Source organism: Candoia aspera, chromosome 2 (assembly GCF_035149785.1).
Source record: "Candoia aspera isolate rCanAsp1 chromosome 2, rCanAsp1.hap2, whole genome shotgun sequence".
Lineage (NCBI taxonomy): Eukaryota > Metazoa > Chordata > Lepidosauria > Squamata > Boidae > Candoia > Candoia aspera.
Genome location: NC_086154.1, coordinates 104,814,052 through 104,839,529, shown reverse-complemented (window position 1 = coordinate 104,839,529; position 25,478 = coordinate 104,814,052). Strand labels below are relative to the sequence as shown.

At 38.7% G+C, this 25,478-nt stretch overlaps 1 protein-coding gene across 1 annotated transcript in view; it reads right to left on the bottom strand.

Annotated features, from left to right (window-relative positions):
* Positions 1–279: 279 nt before the first annotated feature.
* LOC134489860 (myosin-3) overlaps positions 280–25,478 on the bottom strand; it is a 30,089-nt gene continuing 4,890 nt past the window's right edge. Inside the window, exons 8-41 of the mRNA XM_063292733.1 lie at positions 25,198–25,290; positions 23,716–23,779; positions 23,536–23,634; positions 23,262–23,365; positions 23,041–23,179; positions 22,318–22,436; positions 20,794–20,943; positions 20,289–20,459; positions 19,351–19,660; positions 19,126–19,196; positions 18,672–18,759; positions 18,459–18,576; positions 17,801–17,924; positions 17,580–17,716; positions 16,625–16,880; positions 14,692–14,934; positions 13,049–13,225; positions 12,410–12,555; positions 12,218–12,308; positions 11,135–11,524; positions 10,891–11,017; positions 9,823–9,941; positions 8,833–9,029; positions 7,978–8,161; positions 7,317–7,482; positions 6,374–6,498; positions 5,827–6,135; positions 5,536–5,739; positions 5,153–5,278; positions 4,435–4,605; positions 4,228–4,332; positions 4,057–4,152; positions 3,782–3,919; positions 280–428 (exon numbers count right to left, since the gene is read on the bottom strand). Coding sequence (XP_063148803.1) covers positions 405–428; positions 3,782–3,919; positions 4,057–4,152; positions 4,228–4,332; positions 4,435–4,605; positions 5,153–5,278; positions 5,536–5,739; positions 5,827–6,135; positions 6,374–6,498; positions 7,317–7,482; positions 7,978–8,161; positions 8,833–9,029; positions 9,823–9,941; positions 10,891–11,017; positions 11,135–11,524; positions 12,218–12,308; positions 12,410–12,555; positions 13,049–13,225; positions 14,692–14,934; positions 16,625–16,880; positions 17,580–17,716; positions 17,801–17,924; positions 18,459–18,576; positions 18,672–18,759; positions 19,126–19,196; positions 19,351–19,660; positions 20,289–20,459; positions 20,794–20,943; positions 22,318–22,436; positions 23,041–23,179; positions 23,262–23,365; positions 23,536–23,634; positions 23,716–23,779; positions 25,198–25,290 — 5,181 coding nt within the window. The 3' untranslated portion in view covers positions 280–404. The remainder of the gene's footprint in view (positions 429–3,781; positions 3,920–4,056; positions 4,153–4,227; positions 4,333–4,434; positions 4,606–5,152; positions 5,279–5,535; positions 5,740–5,826; positions 6,136–6,373; positions 6,499–7,316; positions 7,483–7,977; positions 8,162–8,832; positions 9,030–9,822; positions 9,942–10,890; positions 11,018–11,134; positions 11,525–12,217; positions 12,309–12,409; positions 12,556–13,048; positions 13,226–14,691; positions 14,935–16,624; positions 16,881–17,579; positions 17,717–17,800; positions 17,925–18,458; positions 18,577–18,671; positions 18,760–19,125; positions 19,197–19,350; positions 19,661–20,288; positions 20,460–20,793; positions 20,944–22,317; positions 22,437–23,040; positions 23,180–23,261; positions 23,366–23,535; positions 23,635–23,715; positions 23,780–25,197; positions 25,291–25,478) is intronic.

Here is a 25,478-nt window from a genome sequence, read left to right as displayed (position 1 = left end):
GGTTATAAGTGTGAAGACCAGTTGTAAGTCAGTTTTTTCCAGTATCGCTGTAAGTCTGAACCATCACTAAACAAATAGATGTTAAGCGAGGACTACCTGTAAATTGTTATATGAGAGCAAGTGAAAATACGGTAATATTATACATAAACAATATGTGAAAAATAAATTGTCCCCACTGACATTTTGAGTGTAACTCTTGATATATCATGCAAAGGCATATGTCAACTATTAGCTAATAGAAGTTGCACCAGGTTCAGAAAGAGAACAAAAATCACTTAGTTGTTAAGTAAAGCACAATTTATTTTCTACTGGGGTGGCTAAGGAAAGACTACTACAATTTTCAAGAAAGATCAGGAAGACATATGCATTTTGCATACATTCCTGTCTTCAGTCCAGCAATAGATTCATTCTTCACCTTCTATTATGACCTGCCAGAAACAAAAAACAAACAAGTTGGTACTTACATACTTTGTATACATATATACTTTAAGTATTAAAGCAACATGTAACTACAATTTTTGTATAAATAATAGTAAGTTGAATATAGACTCTATCCTAACACAAGGTTTTCTCAATGTAAACAAGCAAAATTGTGTGCCTCCAAGTCTGCAAACAGAGGGGTGCCGCAATTTCATTTGCTCATCCCAGGAGAGACGCATGCAACAGTTCAGAAAAAGGTAGGATATCGTTGGTGCCATTTCATCTTAGTAAAAAGAGATATAAACAAGACTCATAACTTTGCTTCATTCACCCCCTCACATGTGAGCTGAAAATATTAAAGACTGAAAAGTTGCATACTCTGACCTTTATCTCTTCTGTAAACCATGGTTATCTAAAATATCACAGTCCCATGCAGAGAGGCCAGACAGAAAAAGCCTGCCTTCCTGGAGACATCAGTTGGCTTTCAGTCAGCGTATGTTCTGGAATGAGACTTACATCTGCCTACTTGCCTCTGGGACTACCTCATCTGCACATTCTCAGGCGGTACTCAGTACAGCCCAAATACAGAGTTCTACGTGCATAAGCTTGATCCAGCATTTGCAGCCAGTATATACCAAGCGATAATGTGGGACAAGCTTGTGTGCATGTATTTTGGATAGACTGGCATTATCATACTTCTCCTCTGAGTATATTTGTAGGAATGGCTATTATATTTGTAGCATTACAAGGCTAGCTATCCTGCAAAGAGCTAAAATAAGTCAGGAGAGCATTTCAAACTGGTTCCCCGGGTAAGCCTTTAATATCCTCAACAGACCCAGAATTAGCTGGCTCCGCAGAATTAGAATGTTTTGTTTGTGAAAAGGTGCACTAACAGTATTCACAACAGGAAGCTAAGTGATATCTATATTGAACAAATTAAGGATTTCATATACTTTGGAATTATCTTCCAATTATCCATATCGTGGAAGAAGCTAGCAAAAACACAACTGCACGACAAGACTGCCTGAACCAATGCAATCATATTGATTGCATACCGCAGAGGCAATAATTAGGTCCCTGCTGGAGTCAAATTCTTCAGGCTGCGGCGGTGAACCTTTTCCTTTATGGTGTGCAGCTTTGCATATTATAAAAATCTACTTGCTCTTGAAGCAACTCAAATTCAATATAACAGAGCACTGCCACATGTCTCCCAGGGTGTATCTAATGTTCTTTTATGTCTGGAGATTCCTTGGATCTGCTCTACTGAGGCACATATGAGAATATGCTGGCAGAAGTTATTAGCTGAAATTAAATTAAATTCTGCTAACTTTCAGAAAGATTGACATTTATTCCCCTATTTCTCTAAGGATGCTCTGTATGAAAGGCCTTTTCCTCCAGCTGACTATCTCACTGATATCATATCTTTTCTATATAGGACAGTGTTTTTTATCGGCTAGATTTAACGATCCGCCATCTAGAGCTCTTGAGGGAAGGTACAACAGTAACCCTGTATAAAACTGCCTATATGCCTGCTCAGAAAGGTCAAGTGTCAGTTTTCCATGTTTTGTTGTATTGTCCTATGTATCATCTATAGAACTCCAACTAAATACTGCTTCATTAGTTATCAGGGGCACCCCAGTGAAGAAAATGTTTTCATTTTATTAGCAGATTCATCTACCAAATTAGCCAGGAGGCTTGCTAAATTTTGCTCAATAGCAATTACAGTAGGGGAGGTTTGAATTTATTTATTTTTATTTATGTATTTATGTATTTAATTTTTATTCCATCTTTATTATTTTTATAAATAACTCAAGGCGGCAAACATACCTCAGACTCCTTCCTCCTCCTCTTTTCCCCATAAAAGCAACCCTGTGAGGTGAGTTGGGCTGAGAGAGAGTGACTGGCCCAGGGTCACCCAGCCGGCTTTCAGGCCTAAGGCGGGACTAGAACTCTCATATCATGCCTAATTGGCTCTTGGGCTGAGAGAGAGTGACTGGCCCAAGGTCACCCAGCCGGCTTTCAGGCCTAAGGCGGGACTAGAACTCTCAGTCTCCTGGTTTCTAGCCTGAAGCCTTAACTGCTAGACCAAACTGGCTCTCTCTCTTTAATATTCTGACATTAATAATTTGACAGTCACACTTAACCTTGCTTTGATTTTTAACTATTTGGTCTTTTATTTCATTACTTCTGTTTATTTGTGCTATTGTATATTGCTTTTGGGTCTCAGATCAGAGATAGAATCTTAGAACTGAAAGCAACTAAACCCTTTAGGCATTTTGCCCAACACCTTACTCAGTGCAAGATTCCAAATTAAAACAGCCCAGACAGATGTCTATTGAACCCTGCCACGGTGAACACATCCAGTGAGGGGGAGCCCACTACCCCGCTAAGGAACTGGTTCCACTGCTGAATTGCTCTTATTGTTAGGAAGGTTTTTCTAACATTCAGTAGGAATTTGCTGTTGTTTGAAGTCGCATCTCTTTTTGTACCTGTGAGCCTATTTGGTGAGACAGAAATCAGGAAGGTCATCACACCCTGACTCCATGTCTGTCTCTCACCTGGCCTATTATTAGAAAATTCAGTGTCTGTATTTAAGACACAAAGGAAACTTCCTGTTTCTATCTCTGTCTATCTTATACCTTCCTCTCTTCAAGGTGTAGTTTAGGTGGGAGGCTTTCTGGCCTCATGTGCTTCTTAATTAGTCTGCTTTTTATTTCAAGTATAGTGAATGTCTGTTAGTTTTCACAGATGGCTGTGCTGAGGCAATACTCTCATACTTCATATTTAACAAGATGTTTGGTGCTGGAAAAGATTAGAGCCTAGAGTGGCCCTGCAAAAATGGGACTACTCTGGGCATTTCATCTCTGTTTTGTTTTTGTTTTTTAATTCACCCCTCCCTGCCACACCAGGTTAGTGAAATAGAGTCAGAAAGGAGATAGTTTAGATAAGCCTCCATGGAAGCAGAGTATATAAGCTTCTAACCGGACTTCCTGGGATTTTTATTCTTTTCAGAACTGTTTTTTAAAAAGCAAAATGAAGAGACATCCTTGCAGCAAGCTTGTGATGGCAAGCGTGTGCTTTCTGTTTGACTGGGACATCCCAAGAGTAGCTGACCCACCCAATCAATCCTTCAATGTAAAGTTGCTTTGGCTGGTTGGTTGGTTGCATTTATGCAGAAACATCAGAAATTTGAACCTAAGGCAAATCCAGGTTAAGTTTTACCCACTTGGTGCAATATTTCTAGTGAAAGACTCCTGGATCTTCCAAGGAAAACTCAGATTCCTTTCATTCCTTGCTGTAACTGCCACTTCATCCTTTATGTAGCAAAATTTGTTGAGCACTGGACAAAAGAGGCCTTTACCTTTGTGGTAGAAACTTCTCTGGATTTTGCTCGGAGCTTATTGACCTGAGACTCAGCAATATCAGCCCTTTCCTCAGCCTCTTCCAGCTCATGTTGTGCTTTCCTGAATTTGGAGAGGTGAACATTGGCCTGTTCATCCTATAATCAGACAAGAATTACACAAACACACACACAAACCACATTAGTCTAAAAAGGCAATGTATGAATCTGTTTCTTCTTTCAATTTTGAGACCTTGTTGTTGTTTTTAAGAGCCAAAAAAGTCTAAGTAACTTACAGACTCCTCTGCTTGTCTCTTGTAGGATTTGACTTTCAATTGAAGTTTATCCACTAAATCTTGTAGTCTGATCACATTCTTCCTGTCCTCCTCACCCTAGAAATGTGACAACATGTTAGCATATTCAAAGGAAGGAATTGCTGTGAGCCAGCTGCTTCCTTTTCCTCTTACCTGGAAAGTCAATTCTTTGACTCGCCGCTCATATTTGCGGATACCTTTGATGGCTTCCGTAGCTCGCTTCTGCTCTCCCTCAAGTTCAGACTCTAGCTCTCGGATCTAGGAGTTCAAGTGATACACTTTAACTTTGAACATCTAATAACAGAGTCTCTGAAGAGAAGATAACTGGTATCTGCCACAGCTTTCAACCCCAGTGTTTACCCTGGCCTCCATTTTCTGGATCTGTTTCTTCCCTCCCTTCAGGGCAAGTTGTTCTGCCTCATCCAGACGAAGCTGGAGATCCTTCACTGTCTGATCCAAGTTCTTCTTCATTCTTTCAAGGTGGGCACTAGTGTCTTGCTCTTTCTTCAGCTCCTCTGCCATCATGGCCGCCTGAAACATAAGCAGTAGATTTGGATCAACAAGTAGCTGAAGTTAGTGCATGTATAACAAAGAAAAGGAGGTCAGCTTTGGAATCAGGAATGAGCATTCCATAACCAGCTTGATATATTATTCCTCTGCTCAGTGAATGGGGTTAACCTTGGTTCTGAATGTTTAGATTTCTGGTTAATGTATAGTTGTATTATGGTTTTTAGTTTTTGATTATGTAATTGCTAAGATTATCTTGATTTTGTCTATTTGCCTTTTCTGTTTTAACCCAAGTTATGGATCTGGGGACTTACATGCTGCTCAGAGGCAGTTGATTTGAGTGGCCTATAAGCCCTGTAAACAAACAAGCAAACAAAGTGAGCTACACAATTTGGGCTTCCTGCTAGATTTCCATATAGGATTACTTATATTATAACGAATGCCTAAACCATTTGCAAAAGTTTCCATTTTTTTTCAGAATAAGCTTTGAAAATCAGTGTTTGATTTTGAGAAGATGGTGTGGCATATGATAAAAATGGGGTGTGTGGGAAGTACATAGTATAGGACTTACATCTGTGATGGCCTTCTTTGCCTTCTCCTCTGCATTTCTGGCCTCTTTGATGGCATCTTCCACTTCACCTTGAAGCTGAGAAATATCAATTTCCAGCTTCTTCTTTGTGTTAATCAGACTAGTGTTCTAAAGAAGAGAGAGTGAAAATGTATCTGAATATTTTTGCAATAATTCCTAGTAATTATTAGGGTTTTTTCCTCCCAAACTCAGAGTCAGTATTCCTCTAATTGTGAGGAGTTGCAATAAATAACAGAATAGCTATATCCACTATTCTGTGCTTTTGAGTTTCCCTGGAGCATCTTGTTGGCCAATGTTGGACACTGCATGCTGGACAAGACTTTGCAAGGCAATTCTTACAGTGCTATCATGACACCATCCCATACCTGCGTATGTAAAAGCTGCACCCGCTCAGTAGCATCAAGAAGCTCTTGTTCAGCAATCTTCCTTCCCCTCTCTGTCTGTTCCAGAGCTGCCCGGAGTTCCTCAATCTCAGCCTGCATCAGATTAGCTCTCCGTTCAATCATGGCCAATTGCTCTTTTAGATCTTCTTGGCCTCGGAGGGCATCATCCAGATGTAGCTGTGTGTCCTAATTTCAAACAAGAATACTATTTAGTAGGGGTGATCCTTAGGCCAATAATTTTGATTACCCATATAAAACATTAATTGATAGTACTTTGAGCTGTCCTTGGACATTCCTCAGATGTTTCTGTGCCTCAGCTGCAAGGCGATTTGCATGGTTCAGCTGGATTTCCATTTCATTTAGATCCCCTTCCATCTTCTTCTTAATCCTTATGGCCTCATTCCTACTCCGTATTTCTGCATCCAAGGCGCTTTGCATGGTCTCCACTGTTCTTTGGTAATTCCTCTTCATCTGATCAATTTCTTCATCTTTCTCAGCAATCTTTCTGTCAATCTCAGATTTAACCTGAGTCAACTCAAGCTGAATGCGAAGAATTTTGGCCTCTTCATGTTCAAGAGCTGCCTATTGGAAAATAAATGCATATGGATACTGGATTTGAGCAACTTAAATTGACTATGGCTCTTTTTAGAAGAACATTTTAAAATTATTTAGCGTCCAAATGGAAGGTTTTCTAAATGAATGGATATACCACACAGAATCAAATAACTGATGTGAATTAGCATTTTCATTGCCCCCTCAAAAAGACACATATAAAAGTGTAATTAACAACCTTTTTTTAAATTCATTTTTAACCTCTTACCTCTGCTTCCTCCAAAGCCATCTGCATGTCAGATTTCTCTGCCTCTACCTGCTTCTTGGCTTTCTCAAGTTCATGGATAAATTTGCCACTTTGAGCAACTTGTTCTGTGAGGTCAGCAATTTCCTCTACAAAATATTAAAGCACACACAAATAGCTGATTAAATGAATAAAAGGAGAGTAATCTGCCTGTAACCATATAGCAAACAGGCTTAAGCAGAGCACTGATGCCTTCTTCTGTCAGCTTCAAAAGTATCTGCATTTTCACCATCAGTTCCAAACATACCAAATATCTCCACTCAATATATGTAAATCATAAGATCACGAACACATGCAGCCACAACTTCCCATGATCATTGAACTTTTTTTCCCATTATAATCACAGGAAATGTATTGTCTTAAATCTTGACTGATACCTGCTTCACTCAGGTGTTCACTGGGACAATAATCCCAGAAAAGGCTGAACTGTTCATATGGATTGTGTAAAGTTAATCCAATCCATTATTGTTACTAAGTGTATCTTTGAAAGAGATTATCATTTTTGAAAACAGAACTGTTAGGCTGGGGCACCTTATTTTAGCCTAGATTTCACATAGTATAGAATTGAGAACATGGTGAAGTTTGGCAATTCTCAGTGCAGACCATAATGCTGGATGGCCCTTTGTCTTGATTAACTCCTGCTTAAATAATCTCTTGAGCTTTCCTACACAAAGTCAAACCCAAATGGACATAATTCCAGTAATAAGTTTTTCACATCATAAAGGTTTAGCAATGAGAAAATTCTGTCTTTGCATAATTCTAAGTCCCTCTGCGTTTGTTTGTTTGTTTATATATCAAATTTATTCCCCACCCATTCTCACTCAGAGAGTGACTCTGGGCGGGTTACATAAAACCCGCCCAGAGTTAGAGTTAAAATACCAACAAAAGGCCAAGATACAGTACTTACGCTGTAAATTCTTGTTTTCTCTCTTGATTGTCTCCAGCTGATCTAATGTTTCTTCATAGGCATTCTTCATTTTGAAAAGTTCAGTACTCAAGGAGCGAGCTTCCTTTAAGGAACCTTCCAGTTCTGACTGGCTCTCCTCATACTTGGTCTTCCATTCTGCCAAAATCTTAATATCCAATGCGTTTGAGTCAGTTACTGTTATGCTGAGTGTGCCTGCTTTTTCTTTGCTAAATCTGTCCAGTATTTCAGTAGCATTTCTACCTATACATCATTTCCTTAACCCCGCTGGCCTTCAAGTAGCAGGTAATACCCTTCAACCTTAACAAGTCAAGATATGACTTGCGTGTCCCACAGTATGGTCTGAACACACCAGCTACAGGTATCTTGAGTAAGCTAAGAAGGTTCAGGTCAAGCTAGCACAAATCACTGACTGTTAAGCAATAAACCTGACTTGCTTATGTACAGGTTAGTACACAGGGAGAAGACCTGAGAATGATATTAGCTAAGTTTACACTATAAGCTAAATCCTAAATTCAGGTTTACAAAACCCAAGTGTTATTTTTACACAGCATTCCTCCATTCCTCAAATCTGGTCATACTTCTGGTGGCAATAGACTTTTAAAACTTGTGATACTAGAGCAGAGAGTTCTTCACAATATACCTTGTCAAAATTTCTCTGTTTTTTATCTAGAGCAGCTGCCTGTGCGTTTGCTCTTTCGACGTCCACCATTAGGTCTTCCACTTCACATAGCAATCTCTGCTTTGTCTTCTCCAAGGAAGCACATTTGGAGTTCACAGCTTCAATTTGCTCTTCAGCTTCTTGAAGTCGCTGAGCAAGTTTTTTCCTTAAAGAAGTCAGATTGAAACAATGGTGCTCCATTCAGTATTTAGATTCTCTATGAATCAGCTTGGTTCAGTATGGTGTCACTTAAGGCATAGCTGTATGCTTGAAGACTTTTATGTTTAGAAAAGTTAAAGTGTAATACAGTGTCTGGATTCACACATTACACTAAGCTAATCATTTGTACAGTTCTAATTTAGTCTGTTGTGTGAAACAAGCTACTGTTTGTAAACCAAGTTTATGGTTTAGTATTGCGGGAACCAGGCATTGCAGTTTATTTTAAGAAAATGAGCAAAACAAACCCTAGCCTAACATAAGATTGAATCTAATCCAATGTGTTATTTTTAGCACAATCTGTTTCTAAGAAATTCATATAGTTCTCAGAAAAAAAAACCTTCATATAGAACAAGAAACAAAAAATGCAGACAATGGATCACACATCAGCAGCCTTTCCTTTTCCTTTTCCTTCTTCTGAGTTGCCAGAAGGTTAAGATGCAAAGTATCTCTTACACTGACATTTATATGGAAGATTATGAATGTCCTTGCATCTGATAAGAAGGAGCTACCGGTTTGTGTTGGAATGTTCACACACATAGATAATTTGAGTGTATAAAAGTTGGAAAGCTAGTGTGTAAAATGGTGTTCGCTTGTCACTTTTCCTCTCTTCTCACTTACTTTGCCTCTTCTAGCTCTTCTGTGCGTTGAATAGCATCTGTTTCATATTTGGTTCTCCACTGAGCCACTTCTCCATTGGCTTTGGACAGGGCACGTTGGAGCTCACTCTTGGCTTCTTGTTCTTCTTCGTATTGTTCTCGGAGCAAGTCACAGTCATGGCGAGCAGATTGTAAAGCATGTGCCAATGCATTCTTTGCCTATGAATTAATAGTGCATTATGAAATCCCTGAACTCAGATTATAATATATATTCTCCTGTAAGCATGGTACAAACTTCATACACAAACATTAATGCTTCTGTTTTATATGAATTGTGCAAAGACCTTACTCCTAAATTGTAATGAGAATACAAGTCAGGTAGTTTATTCACACTGCTCAAGCATTCTCCATGAATGTTCAAGAGTATATTTCAAGGCTATGGAATTTCTTGTAATCATGTGGCTTACAAGAAAAGCAGCCCCCTTTCTTGAATGTGGGCTCCCTATTGTAGAAGATATCTATAAGCAATGCCAGGTATTATCATGATGAGCTTGAGTTAATATTTTTTTTAATTCAGCAATTTATTTATAATTGGACAGATTAAATCAAAAAGGTTCTTGATGTCCTCAAGTACTGAATCCATATTTTACAGATTAAGGGGGAATTTAAAATTGAAAATGCATTGACAGTAATCCTATGCATGTCTACTCAAAAGTAATCCCCACTGATTTCTATGAGACTTTATGCAGATGAACATCTGAGGAACGGAGTCTCAGAATTGTAAACATGTCAAGCCTGTGATACAATTATGATATGTGACAAGATTTCTGCTCACTAAGGGTTCAGATCAATTCTATTAAATAAACTCTTATCAATGACTCATCATGATGCAATTGTACACTGGAAGATAGAGTGTTTGTTGCCAAACATGGCTCAAGTGTTGAAAATGACAATGCCATTATTTTTAATAATCTATAACAGATATTCTCCAGCACTCTCTGCTTATGAATACCTTGGTCTCTTCCTCTAGCTGCCTCTTCAGCTCTTCTATTTGCTGAGCAAATGCTTGCTTGCCTCTGGAAAGCTGTGATACTATGCTTTCCTTCTCCTCAAGTTGACGTGACAATTCACCTTTGAACAAAGAAGATTTTTAAATATTATTATTCTTTAAGCAAGTAGAATACATCAGTTAATATAACTCTTGATCACTGTAAGCAAGATCAATTAAAATCTCCTTTGTGTCAAGTCCAACTCCTTTTGACTTCATGTAGACATCGATGAGGTTGGTTTGTAAAATCATGGAGACTGTTTGCCGCTGGCTACTTCCAGGATGTTGAAAAGCCTACAGCCATAGATTTTCCTAGTGATCTCCCATCTGAGCACTAGCCAAGCCCAAACATGTTTAGCTTCTGAGCCCAGACAAAACAAGCCAGATCCTGCCACTTGCTATAACCTGTTCTGATGTATGAGAGTATTTCCCACATATCTCCCATCTCACCGGGGAGAAATATACTGCCCATATACAAGTTGTACCAGATATATGAAATTAAATAAGTGGAAGTCAGACATGCTCTCTTTCCTTCTTGTGCAAAATTCATGCATTTCCTATTATCAGACTGCACATTTCAAAGCTTAGCAGGGCATTCACAAAGCTGTGAGGTTTCTCCTAGCACAACTAAAGCTCTGAATGTTTGAATCAGAATCACATACTCTTATTTCATTCTTACATTAGCTGACATGGTAGTTTATCATTCATCTTCTTCTGTTACTTCAGTATCCGGCTAGAATGTGGCTGCCAACAATTCTCCAAAGGACCTTAAGGACTATTTCTTCACTAAAAATATTTCATTGTCCCTAATGAGATGTAGCACTTGAATTTAAATTAGTGTAGCTGCATGGATCAGTGTCTCTACAGTTAGGTTCAAGACTTGGAATAACAATAAGCTGCAGATAAACTGAGTTGCACAGATATCACTGAATATGTATATTCAATACCTTCCAGGTACTATCAATTGATGGAAAAAAAGATTCCGGAATAGCCCTTATGTGCATCTTGGCCCATCCTCAATGTCTTACTCACCTGATTCAGCCTGTAGACGAGCTTTTTGTGTGGTTAGATCATTCACTGATCTCTGGTTTTCCTCAGATTTGGCCTTTAATTCACTAAGCTGGTCCTCTAATGTGCGGCACATTTTTTCTAGATTAGCCTGTAGTAACAGAGAATTCAGAGGATTTCTTATACATTTATGCCTTTGTGTCTACAAAGCTGTGTATAACCAAGAATCTACATTTGGGGATCTGTGAATGATTTTATTTTCAAATACCTTAGACTTGGAAACAGCCTCCAGATTACTGGCCAGGTCATCAATTTCCATTTTAAACTCACTCTTTTCCTTCTCCAACTTTTGTTTGACGCGTTGCAGATTGTCAATTTGTTCCCCGAGCTCAGCTGTGCTATCCGAATGCTTTTTGCGAAGAGCCGCAACAGTGGCTTCGTGCTGCAGGGCAGATTCCTCCAGATCACGCCTCATTTTCTGGAATTCCGCTTCCCGTTTTTTATTAAGTTCAATCTGGGCAGAGGTGGCCCCTCCGGCTTCTTCTAGCCGCTCACTGATTTCCTCCAGTTCACGTGACAAATCAGCCCGCTGCTTCTCTGCCTTGGCTCGAGTTGCTCTTTCAGACTCAATCTCTTCTTCTAGCTCTTCAATACGAGCCTACATAGGAGAAGGTTTTAATCGTTCATGGTAGCAGCTGTGATGGCAGTCCATGCAGTATCATCAATGAAGACAATACTTAAAGAGTTTTATAAGCAACAATGGCAGTGACATCAAGGAACAGAGGGAAGTGAGGGGGAATGCCTACAGAAGATGAGTGGCAGTGTGGAGTAATACTTCGTGAAATGGTCTTCATTTTGAAGAAAGACAGAGGTACTACAAGGGTGCCAGGATGGAAGAAATAAAGCTAACAGCTAGAATGGCAGGAATGAATAGTAGACCTTTTGGCAGCGGAGGGGGAAAAATATAATAGAAAATATGGACAGAACATTTGGGTGGGGCCTGTACGTGAAGAGATCTAATAATAAGGACTGGATAAAAAAAGATGAAAAACTGTGATATAGGAGAGTTGCTTCAGAGGTACCTATTTAAAATTGGTTATATTGCATTAATTTTAGCATTAGCTGTCTGTTGAAAAGATAAACATCTGAAACAAAGAAATCTCATTAACTTCAGTGTTAAGTCTTCATTCAGTAAAATTTCAATTTTAAAATAAGGAAGACATTATTATTATTATATTATTATTCCCACCTCTAAAGGGAGATTAAATATAATCAAACATTCTATGCATTGTGGTTACCAAATAAAAATAACCTGAAACAAAAATTTAAATATGAGGGAAACAATTCATGCCTGTAGCTCCTTGATTTTCTTTTGCAGCTGAATACTCATAGTTTGCTCATCCTCAATTTTGCTTTGTAGTTGACTGTACTCAAAGTCTTTTCTGTAACATAGCAAAGAGAGAAGTTAATTAAAGTAAATTTTATTTGTAATTATAATTGTATTTATAATTTAATGTGCAGCTACAGTGTATACATAACATACTTTTTCAGCTTTTCTTCTAACTGCAGTTTATCATTTTCTAGATCCATAATAGATTCTTGGGCTAGTTTCAAGTCCCCTTCTAATTTTCTCTTGGCTCTTTCAAGATCCATGCGGATTTTCTTTTCTTGTTCCAAAGAGCCTTCCAGCTGCAACATAAGTTTAATGTTAGTCTTGGACTCAAAACTGGGCAATTTATATGTTTTCCTTGAATTGAACAAAACTGTGATGTCCATCCCTACAAGGAATGGACATTTTCAGCAGGAATCTGGATTTTTTTCATTATTGTCCCCAGTGTATACCCCTAGCGTATATCCCCAATGCATTTCCAGTGTATATTGGGGTGGAAGGAAAAAGGATCCTCCTTCTCTATTCCCACATATAGTCAATGGAAACATGAAGTAGTGCTCCTCATTGTTGTGCAGATGATTTGCTTCCATAGTATCCCCTTCCAGTTCAGAGTTTTTAAGTTTTCAATGTTCTATTCCGAACATTAAACATAAACCTCGTGAGTTTATTCCCCAAATTAAAATAAGAATGCATGATACCAGAAAAATCACAAGCACAACGTTTGATTACATTGGCTCAATGTTCAATTATATTGGGAGAGCCCACAGTAAAAATTCGAGAACAATTTCTCACATCATCAACTTGTTGTTCCAGCTTGGCTTTAGCTTTTGTGAGGGTGTTAACTTTGTCTTCTTCAGCCTGTAGATCATCAAGAGCTTGCTGATGAGCTTCTTGGAGGGCTTTCTTCTCTTTGGTTAATTTCACAATGGTTTCATCCAAAACTGCCATCTCTTCTGTTAGATTCTTCACCTATAGAAAACAGCATAACATAACTGGTGGCTTCAAAAGCAGATGAAACCCTGGCAACTATCTCAAGCAAGAAATGATTAAACTAGAATCATGGGTTCTTCAATGAACCTAATTCTTTACATTCATCAACAATATAAAGCCATTAACTACCTTTTCAAGCAATATTTATTTATTTACTGGCATCATATGCTGCTTCAATCAATGCCAACTCTGTTTATTTACATTTTCATAAATGAAGTTAAAAATACAATATTATTAACAACACAATATAATACAAAACTCAGGCAAGACACAGAGATAAATAAAGTAACTCCATTTCAGTTAACTCCAAAATTACAAGAGGGAACAATTCACAAAATTTCTGGCCCTAAGGCCTGCTGAAAAAGCCAGGTTTTGATGACCATTCTAAAACAGCATAGGGGTCATCTGGACCTCACAGGAGAGGCTGTTCCAAGGAAGGGGGCAGCAGTTGAAAAGGCCTACCTCTGAGAACCCTGAAGGTAGAAATATGTGAGGAAGTGACCTGTAGATAATCTTATTGGACAGGAAAAAACAATTGGGAGAGGGCAGGCCTGAAGATATCTAGGTCCTGAGTTACTCAGGGCTTTAAGTTGACAATGGGTACCTTGAATTGCACCCAGAAGCTAACTGGTAAGCAGTGCAGCCCTCAAGCAATTGTATCACAGAAGCAGTTTGTAAAAAGCCACACACTGCTGTATTCTGGACTAGCTTTAGCTTCTGAGTGATCTTCAAGGGCAACCCCATGTAGAGGTGATTAAGGCAAGGATGATGGAGAGAAGGGCCTTCCATATGGATATCATCAGCATACTTTGGATACATACTCCTGTGTCAACCTATGACCTCTTCCAAAGATTTCATGTAGATGAAGTAAGAAGAAGATACCAAACCATATGGCATTTCATACATGAGGAGCTTTTGGCTCTATCTCTGTCAACACTATTACTGATTGGAACCAGGAAGGAGGAGATCCATTGCAACATGGTGCTTCCCAATCCTAGTGCTCAGAAGTGGTCCAGGAGGATACCATTGTTGATACTGAAACATTGAACAACACCAGGAAGGTCCCATTCCCCCATCCCAGTCTCACTAAATGTCATCCATAAGCACCATACTTACCTGGCAGCGGAGATACTGTGATCATAAGAATGGCCATTGCAATCTCAGTATGATAGCTAAAATCTGTTTGAAAATGATCGGTTTCTTCCAAATTTCTATGCAACTTTAGCCCACTACTTTCTCTACAATCTTCCCCCCAAACAGGAGATTGGAGACAGGTCAATAATTGTTCAGTATTACTGATGGTTTCTTGAGCAGGAACTTCATCTTTGTCTCCTTCAAGGAAGGCAACATGCTCCCTTCATTCAAGGATGCATTCACCACTACTCCGACCCAATCACTTGGAGGTTTTCACCAACAGCAGTGGACAGGAATTCATATTGAATTACCTTGTTTTCAGTGGCATGCTTTTCTTTTTCAACCTTGGCCAGTGTTAGCTCAAGGTCATCAATATCCTTCTTCAATTCAGAGCATTCATCCTCCAGTTTCCTTTTCTTGGCTGTCAGTTCTGCATTGAGCTCCTCTTCATCTTCTGCTCTTTCAGTCAGTTCCTTGATTTTAGCCTCCAACTGGATTTTAGTCTTGATCAATTGGTCACATCTTTCTTCAGCATCTGCCAAACTTTCACTTTCCTTATTAAAGAAAAGATACCATTATTTCTTCTTCTTCAGAATGTTTCCACTTTCTTAAACAGTCCTTTCTTTAAACACTAATTATCAACTTTAACTTTCTCAGATTCAATTCATAGCTCAGTTTAATTAATATTAATTAATTAAAATTATTTTTAGTTTTCAAATAACAAACATATACTGTTAAGCTTTTAGAACCATTGGGCAGGGTGGAAAGAGAACTTGAAAAAAGGGTGTATGTGTCAATTTTTAAGAAAGAAGCCCAAATTCCACCAGCTGTACATAAATAACCCCCTGAATCCCAACAGTCCATCATACTTAGCTTTTTGGAATTTCAGAAATAAACCCAAAAGATTTAATATTGAAACCCAGCTCTCATCTTCACATTACACTGGCCCAGTCATTCACCACCACCACTACCACACAATTTTTATCCATGCTGTCAAGATTCAATGCTGGTCTTTTATGTTTTCACTACAGAAGCACAAGGACATTGGTTAAAACTAGTTGTGCTGCAATTATAAAACCAAAATAAATGGAAACTTGGAAAATGTAAGGATGAAGGTGGTCAAAGAAAAAAATGAAGCAGGAAAAGGGAAAAAAAAACAAAGAGAGACAGTTGAATAATTGTGGCTTCTGCTACGCTATTGAGTTCATCTTGTTCTCTTATTTACAGAGAAATATTTGGAAACAGGGGATTAAAATATATAGTTGCATTATATATTTTCCTATAAAAATACTTCAGTTTTATTTTTTTAATTTGGGTTATTTCTCAGCTAAATCATTGCCCTAGGTGAATACAAGATAAAATTAGTAAAGTAATCCGACGCAGCCCCTGCATTGCCACGTTGTAGAGAGAACAAGTTCCATCAAAGCAGGTGATGGAATGGCTTTCTCTTTTACATGCAGCAAGGATGATATTGCTTCTGGTGCTCAAAGCATCAGCTATAGAGAAAGGAAGGGCATTCTAGAGGATAGCAAGGAGGGATCAGTCACATTTCCCAAGAGGAGACATGAATAATCATTTTGCTCTAATTGAAATATTAATTTAAGAAGAGTGAATTATGAACTCTCAAAATACCCCATCAGAATTAGATTGATGTAGCATGCTCAGTGTGAGATTAATTTTTTGAAAAGCCTTCAGAAGCTGCAGTTGGTCTAAAATACAGTGAAAATTTTGTGAGCACATATCCATGGAATTGTATTATAGCTTTCCTGCATCCTCTCTTTGCTTCTGGAAACTTAACTCAAAGAATTAAAGCCCTAAATGGCTTAAGTCCAGAATATAGCCAGACAGATAGCTAGATGATAGAGACAGAGAGATGATGATGATGATGATGATGATGATGATGATGATGATGATAGACAGACGGACAGACAGACAGACAGACAGACAGATGTCAATCTGCCTCTATCTACAATTAGAAACAGAGGCCCAGTTCTGTATCCTGTCCAATCCAAGATGGATACAGAAATGATGGTGATGAGACACCAGGCTTCCTTAATGTCTTTGCCCATACTGTGAAATACACTGCTTACAAAAGTACAAGTGACCATTTTATGACTGACTTTTTGCCACCTGAAAAAGACATTTTAAAAAAACACAATTCTAATAGGCTTTTGCCTGTAATTATCTACTTAGGATACCACATCTCCTAAAGCTGATCATGGAAAAGATGTGCAAGTTCCTTACAGATTGCACTTGAAGCTGCAGGTCATTTTTTTCTTGCAACAAAGTCACCATTTTTTCTTCCAGTTCTTTCCTTTTGGCTTCTGATTTAGCAAGTTCTTCCTTTATTTTCTCAAACTCTTCTTTCAGTGTGGCCATTTCTTTTTCTGCCTCTGCACTCCTTAACAGTGGCTTAATCTTGAAGAACAGCTTCATCCAAGGCCAGTGTTTGACATTCATGAATGAGCGAATGTTGTACTGAATCATGAAAATTGCTTCCCTGTAATAAAACCATTCCAGAAAGTTACTTATTGTGGATTAATAAAAATAGGATATACTAAGGCCCTGGAGTTACATCGTGAGACTAACAACAATCTCCCAACCCCATATTTTGGAACAACTGTATTGTTGAACTTGATAATACAAATGCTGAAAACTGGCAGTCCTCTTTTCTTCTATTTTGAGGCAGGAAAGAAATGAAAAATTGTACCTGAATATCTTGTCTGGGCTGGGAAGCTAAAGAAATTCAACCTGGCTAATACCTGGGAGGAAAGCCCAAGGTTGTAGACTGGACTGAGAAGTTAAAAATAATCCAGAAAGTAGTAAAGAACAATTATAATTACAAAAGTCCAGGCAAAACTAACTGCCTTAGCAGCTTGCCTGCCATCCAGATATAACCGAACTGACAAGCTCACCTCCAAGAATATTAGGAACCTTGCTTTTATTCTATGAATAGGATACTGTATGAATCCAGCATTACGGTTGTTCTGTGATTTGCTTGTTATGTGAACATGACAAATCATGGCTTATCCAGAAACCATAGTTAATTATGACATAATGTGATATGTGAAGGCAACCATAGCCTTAGAAGGTTGGAGAAGCCTCCTTGGTTCTTTGGCAGAAATATGGATCAGTATCTAATTACTCTGGAAGCCCCAGCATTCATGAACAAGTGCTATGGAAAAGAAATGCATTCTACCTTCTTGCCACCATTTTTTGGTATTCCACTCTCATGAGATACCCCCTACACATAGCCTGTGTGCGGGTAATGAGCAAAGCGAGGCGATCATCTCTCATCTCTTCCAGAAGGCCCAGCAAACCAGCCTTGAAAAATACCTGAAAAAAGAATGCAGAAAGTAGGGGAGGTGTCTTGCATATTTAAAGCTTGTACTCCAGTCCTCAGCTCAGATAAGTGCTTACTTTGGTATGTCCAAATTTGTACTGAGTGTGATCAATATCAATGGAGCCCAGCAGTTTCTCACAGGCTTTCTTACTGTCCATAAACTGGCCCTCTGGGATAGCACTAGCATTCAGTACACGGTATCTGCCCATTTAAACACAAAACAGATCATTTTAGTGTTGGAATCAGTGGCAAAGGGCAGAGCTCCAACTCACTGGCAGTCTTTTAATATCTTCTCCTTGTTCAGAAAACTGTTCAGAAAAGCTGGTACAAACATAAAGCTGAGCAGTAATAAAGCTTGTTTGTCATTCAGCATGATGTGCAAACCCTTAACAAGCATGAAACTATGATTTACAAACCTCATCGTCTATAGATCAATCTATAGACAAACTAATCTCATTCTGGGTTAGCACTATAAATGCGCCAAATGTAATACAATTTACTTTACAGAAGGGTGTTTTTGTTGATTCGTTTTTTGTTTGTCTCTTGGTAGCAGAACTCACCCAAGGAAAATTTCTACAGGTAAAAGATGCCTGACTTTCTTTGCATACATTGCTGAATCAAAGTTACAATACGTAGCATGATGGGTAGAGTATCACTACTGCTTTGAGATAATATTTACCTAACAAGAGCCTAATATGCAAACTGGCAAGTTTACAGGAAATTGAGTCGACAGACCTTTGCTTAAAATCTCCATATAAGATTCTGTTTGGAAATCCCTTCCTGCAGATTCGAATGCCTTCAAGCACTCCATTGCATCTCAGCTGGTGTAGGACAAGCTTGTGTTCCATTGCACCTGTGCAAGACCAAAGCAAAGAAAAATGGCAGCTTTTTTCTGACTTTCTCCTGAAGCGTTTCCAGAAATCCACCCAAGAGACTCCTGTAAGTTACCTGGAGTTTTAGTTTCATTGGGGATAATGCAGCGCACAAAATGTGGATGAGTTGTTCTCAAATTGGACATCAATTTGTTCAGGTTTTCCTGTGTTTTTGAATAGAGCAATTGTAAAACATTCTGTAGCTTTTAAAGGAACTTTAAAAAAAACTTGAGATATTCAAGTATTGTATTTTAAAGCAATTAAAAGTATAGGATTTTTAAACTGAGAATCATTCTACTAATTTTTCAATTTTATTCTAAAAATTTTGGAGGAAGAAGAAAAAGATAAAGTATGAGTTAATGTCATTTGCCATAACGTCATTGAGGTTTTTCATCAATTTAATCCAATACTCATTAGTTTCCAAGCTATCTCTATAAAAAGATATAAAGAGAATTGTGCATTTTATGTATATAACTATATAAAAATACTTCCTGCAATATAATCTCTGTAAAAGTCTCAAAGATCCTTACCCTGAAAAGTGCAGAAACAGTTTGGAAAGATGACCCCTTCTTCTTGGCACCTTTCTTTTTATGAGCACCTTCTGTTAGAAAGCAGAACATAAATGTAATTAGTTCTCTTATTGTCATCATCTCTACCCAACCTTTTTGCTAGATGTGATAACAACAGAGGACAAAGTTTTAAGGCAAAGTTGACTAATGAATTAGAAGAGAAAGGAAAGGGCTCTTGAAACTTACCCTCATCTTTGGAAGAAAAGGTTGCATACAGAGCGGCTAAAATCTTAATGGATGATTTCTGATACAATGCCACAACAGTTTCATTCAAGGGATCTTTGTTCTTCTCCAACCAGCCACCAATATTGTAGTCCACAATCCCAGCATAGTGGATAAGAGAGAAATGGGCCTCAGGCCTGCCTTTGACAGGTTTTGGCTTCTGGAAGTTGGCTGATTTGCCAAGATGCTGGTCAAAGAGTTTGTTCTTGAAGGACGTGTCTGTTGCCTTGGGGAACATACACTCTTCTTCCAAGATGGAGAATATGCCCATGGGCTACGTTGAAAAAAATAACATAGTTTTATTTCAGAATTTTACCAACTGGTGTGAAAAGCCACAGAGATAACCTTGGAGAAACTCTACAGCAACAGTTACAAAAACATGTTTTAAGCCCAAGAAAGAAAGAAAACATTAGAAAGGAACTCAGACTGACTCTGCCTTAATTCCCTGGGGTGTAACAGGAAGGGAAGGTAAAACACAGGCTTTCAAGAGTCTGTTACTATAGACCAGCCTTTCTCAACTTTTTGACCCTGGAGGAACCCTTGAAATATTTCTCAGGCCTCAGGGAACCCCTGCACATTCATGCTCAAAAATAGGCCAGAGGTTACAAAATTATTATGTTCATGTGTAAACCTGTACATATGAATTAACAATGTTTTTAAACTAAAAATAACTTACCTGTTTCATGTGAAGTTGCCCAAATTTGAAATAATTTTTTAAATAAATGATCTCCCAGGGAACCCCTAGTGACCTCTCGCGGAACCCTGGGGTTCCAGGGAATGCTGGTGGAGAAACCCTGCTATCGACTACAGTATCTCCATGAAGTAGGGTCTGCTTCCTAACTTGGTCTACCTCAAAAGGCTGACATCTGGATGCTTATTTATAAGATAACATTACAATTTACCTTCTCAATAAGCTCAATGCAAGCAGCCAAATCCATTCCAAAATCAATGAAAGTCCATTCAATTCCCTCTTTCTTGTACTCTTCTTGCTCTAACACAAACATGTGATGGTTGAAAAATTGTTGCAGTTTCTCATTGGTGAAGTTGATGCACAGCTGCTCCAAGCTGTTAAACTAACAACAAAATATATTCAATTAATATAATTCCTTGGGCATCATAGATTCTCCAGTAAATGGAACTTCAGTTCATCAGGGATTTTAGGCACAAGAAACAGGTAGGCAAGCAGTAGGAGCAGTGGGAGATTTTCTTCATCTGTGATCCCAGCTGCTCTATGATTGGGTGGAATTTTAACTATTCCTTCTCCCAAAGAAAAGATCTCAATCTTTCTGTTGTAGACATGAGGATGTTTTTCTTATTCTCAACTCTACATGACACTTGTTGCAGCCATGGGCTGGAATAGAGCACAGAAGGCAAAGGAGAACCAGAGTTTGTAATACATCAGCATACCTCAAAGATTTCAAAACCTGCAATATCCAAGACTCCAATGAAATGTTGTCTGGGCAACTTGGTGTCCAGTTGTTGGTTAATACGAGCCACCATCCAGAAGAAGAGTTTTTCATAGACAGATTTAGAAAGAGCATTAACAGCATGATGAACCTACAAGCCACAAACAATTAGGAACAAGTGAAGAGTTAAGATCAGTAATAGTAAAACAGACCACTGTAAGAACCGACATGCACATATTAGTGCTAGGCCAATATATTTTCCTGCATTTCTTTCTACCTGACCTCATTCAATTCAATTAATGAGCAGCTACTTTATATTTCAAAGGGGAAGATAAATTCTCCTGGATGAAATGTGGCATTCTTGCACTTATTTGGCTATGAAACAATGAAGGGGTAAGTGTGAATGTCCTGTCTCAGAATTGTCCAGCAGTCTGCAGCTTCCTGGCTTCCCAGACCTCAATTAAAACCAAGGGGGAACATCTCTCCAACCATCTGTGCTATTGTCTCAGCTGAGGGATAGTCCTGTCTTTGAGAAGTTGTTTCTCCTTACCCAGGAGAAAACTGGAAAAACCATTAGTAGAGAATTTTAAAAGGCATTTGTGTGAATCTCTAAAACATATTTAAGTCAGACTGTAACCTGTTTTAGAGATCTTCAGAAAGTATCCCTGAGATATATGAATGGTAATTGGTATGTATATGTTATTATTTCTCAGGCAGATCCTCATTTTCTGCTTGCCCCATTGCCAGTACAGGACATCCACCACTTCTTGAGTGCAGGAATAGATAAAGTTGTCCTCTACCAACTCCCAGCCCATTGCAAATGTACCCCCGCCTCTGCTTCAGAAATGATCTTTTCCACCCTAAACCCTACAGTGAAATGTAGCATCAGAGCAACAGAGGTAAAATAAGGGGAAAAAAGAAAGGGTCTGCTTTAGTGTCAAAGGACAGAATATGGGAGGTGGGTATGAAAGCATCCATGTATGCAAAGAAAACAGTGAAAAATAGGAGGAGCTAATGGGGACAGAACAATTTCCAAAAGGAAAAAATAAGTGTTGGTAGACTGGCCCACAGAGGCGCCAGCCTGCAAGCGTTGTCTTCCCTGTATAGATGGGAAAGGCAAGCAGAGTAGTGACCAATCAGAGCCTGCAGACACCATAGTCCAGAGTGACCAGCTCTTGGCCCCACTGCCAGACCATTGCAGTCTTGACCAGAATGTTTAAAGTCGGCATCACGAAAAGCCAACTGCAATGCAGGAGACAAACAGATTAAGTTTTCATTTGGAATTGCCCTTCATTGAAATGATGTCTTCTTGTTGAAAGTCACTGCATGTTCCTGGCAGTTCCTGTTCGTGGAACTTTTTTTTTCTAAATGGTATTCCAGTGATACAATCTAAATAGGATAAACGTCACAATTCCCTTCAAAGTGGTAGACCTAAATTAAAGAACACCCTGAAAGGAAGAAATACACTTCCCTGTTGTTTGACATATGGACTAACGGATGGTTTTGATTTGTCATCTGCACTCACCTGATCTACAGTTTGACCTTTGGTCACATACTCATTCCCCACTTTCACCCGAGGAAAGCACAGGGATTTCAACAAATCTGCAGAATTTAGACCCATCAAATAAGCTGCCTTGTCAGCCTCTGTAAAGAACACACAAGAAACACAAGCCTTTGTGAAACTTCCTTAGAATAATCCGGGTGGTGAAAAATACAAACAGTGAATTGGCAGTATGAGTTGGAAGCAGGAAGACAACACAGACATTTCTGGGCAGAGCAGTTATGAAACCCAGCCTTGGTCAAGTACCAATCCTTACTGCTCATCCTTACTGCTCATTCAGTCCTTACTGCTCATTCAAAATCAGTGAAAAACAAAAATGTCCTCAGAAACCAAAACACATTTAAAAAGTCAGTTGCTCTCCATTTGAAATCTTCTATAGAAGGAGTATCACAACTTCAAGATGGTTCTCTCTCTCTCTCTTTCAAAACTCACTCCTTTTTCCTTCACAGTTTCTACCTCTCAATCAATAAGGCATCCAAAGCAAAAATAATAAATTTAATCCCACCACACTTGTTGTCATTATAAAAAGCACAAAGCACATGAGAGAAAACAAACGTTTCATTGCTGAAATCTGAGAAGAAGCCCTCTTCCCAGTGTTAATGTGCTCTTTCCAGAGGTGTTTTGTAAATCATGCAGTTGAATCGTATTATCTATAAGATTTGAAAGCTAACTTGGGGAATTTGTTACCTTCTGTGCCGTCTGGTTCTGCCTGCTCTTCTCGGGGTCTCTGTTTAAACTTCATGTTGCCATAATGCATCACTGCTCCTGTCAGTTTATAGATGCCAACTTTCTCTTCAGAAGTGAAGCCCAGGATGTCTATGGCTGTCTAAAGTGGGGAAGAGTGCTGCCGTTAGCTATGCTTTTAGGCAGGAATTACATTCTTTGTTCTACATCATAATTTCACTCACATCTGTAGCTATTAGCTCCTCTTGGTCATCGATGCTCTGGACTGCAATCTCGCCTTGGCTTATGAATGGATAGTCATAAGGGTTCTTTGTAATGAGAAGCATTTCTGAAATACAAATGGGAAGCTTTCCTGAAATTCTAGGGATTTCCATATATAAGCTTTCTGGTGCAGGAAAGAGTCAACAGAGTAAAACAAAAAAGGCACCATATTATTTACCACACACATTATCAGATAAGATGAAAGGTTCAGAAAGGCAAAATGGAAATCTTATTTACCAATTAGTTCTGGCTTCTTATTGGACAGAATCTGGTAGAAAATGTGGTAACTTCTCTCAGACTTTAGCTGAAAGGTTACTCTTGACTTTTCCAGAAGATCTACAACAGAGAGTCCAATTAATGTTTGTGAGCCCAATTTTGTAGACATTACATAGACTATACTGCAATTCAACTACTTACAGGTCTCAATATCTGCAGAAGCCAGCTTTCCAGTGGCACCAAAATGAATCCTAATGAATTTTCCCTAAAGGGTAGAAAGATGGAACAGTCATTTCAGAAATATAGGAATGTTTAATGAGTCACAACATATGGATTAGATTCACTTTTTTAACTGAATATTTTGCTATGTTTTTTTGTTTTATTCTGTCTCTTGAAGGTGGTACAATTTTCTAAGAAATCATTTGCTGCTGAAGAGTAAATAGGTAAGTCACTATGTTTTAACAAATGTCCTTGCGTGCATGTGTTTTAAACCTTGTTTTGGTTGAAATCTTTTTCATTCAAGGATTTCCTAATAGGTATAGAATGTTTTACCACATAGGCAGGAGCAATGCGTGTGTGCCTTAGAACTACTCCAGTTTATGGAGTATTTTCTTTCGCATCCCTTCCACTCCTGCCTACAAGAAATGATTTTAAAAGGCAACAAGATGGCTGCTGAAGCCAAGATGAAGCTAACATTTCAGAACTTTCTAGAAACCTGTAAAATCTGCAGTACAAAACTCATATATAAATTATCCATTCTTTGTTGAACTGCCTGACTACAAAGCTGTCAGGTTTCAGTCAGACTCCATGCATCTGATGGAGTGAGTGGCAGCTCAGAAAAATATGCCTTTTAATAAAATTTGTTACTGGAAAAGCTGCCCCCAGATTGCTATTGGTTTTTAGCCATCACAGTCTAACACGGCTCTCCTCCACTGGTTTTATTCAGTGAGGATTTTCCCAGTATGTTTGAATTGTTCCAAGAATGTAACAGGTAGATATTATATTATAAAATGGTTATTACTGGATAAAAAAAATGACAGCTTTGGGATGATGGAAAGTAAATAAGCAGAGGATCCTTCCTTTTAGCTGGAGGACCACTTTCTGTAAAGGCTTACCTTCTGGTGCTATATACCAGAGGGGCCCATACCCACCCACTCCGTCACATATAAGAGGCCCACACAAACCCATTCTCATAGTGATAACCCACAGTCATGCCCAGGGTCAAACTATATATTACCTTATTTATGTACATGCAGCTGACCCACTTTGTTAACGCTGGAGATGGCATGTGAGGGTGGGAGGATTAAAGCTTCCTCCAACTACTTTATTTCTGAATTTCCTCCCCCACACAAGAATCAGCAGGACCTGTGTGAATATCACAGCCTGTAGTCTGACCCAAACAAACCTACTAGCCCAGTTGGAAAAACCTTCCACTGTAACTTCTGAGAAAGGGGGTGGTCACCTTGGGGGAGGAATAGCTATACATTTACATGGGAAGTAGAGTACTTCCCATCCCAATTGCTTCTTTGTGTTGGAATTAGATTTTTTTTTAAAGCCTTCCATTGAAGACGTGGGATTTTTTTTTCCCAGCTTGAATCGCTCCATGGGGAACAAGAGAAGAAGCAGGAGAGGCTGGTTGAAGAGACTGCAAGTAAACTTCCTGCCAAAGAGTTCATCACTTACAAAACGGGAGGAGTTGTCATTCCTAACAGTCTTGGCATTCCCAAAGGCCTCCAATAGAGGGTTGGCACTGATGATTTGATCTTCAAGTGTCCCCTGAAGAAGTATTGGAAGAAATATTTGAAAACCAGGAAATAAAGCGCTGCACAATCTTGTATAGAAGTAAGCTTAATTAAATTAAATGTGACCAATTTTCCAATTAATGGGTTTAGAATGTTTAATTTTTTTCCCCTAGGCCCAGTTAATGGGTGAGTGAATAGGGAATGAGAAATCTAGAATTAAAT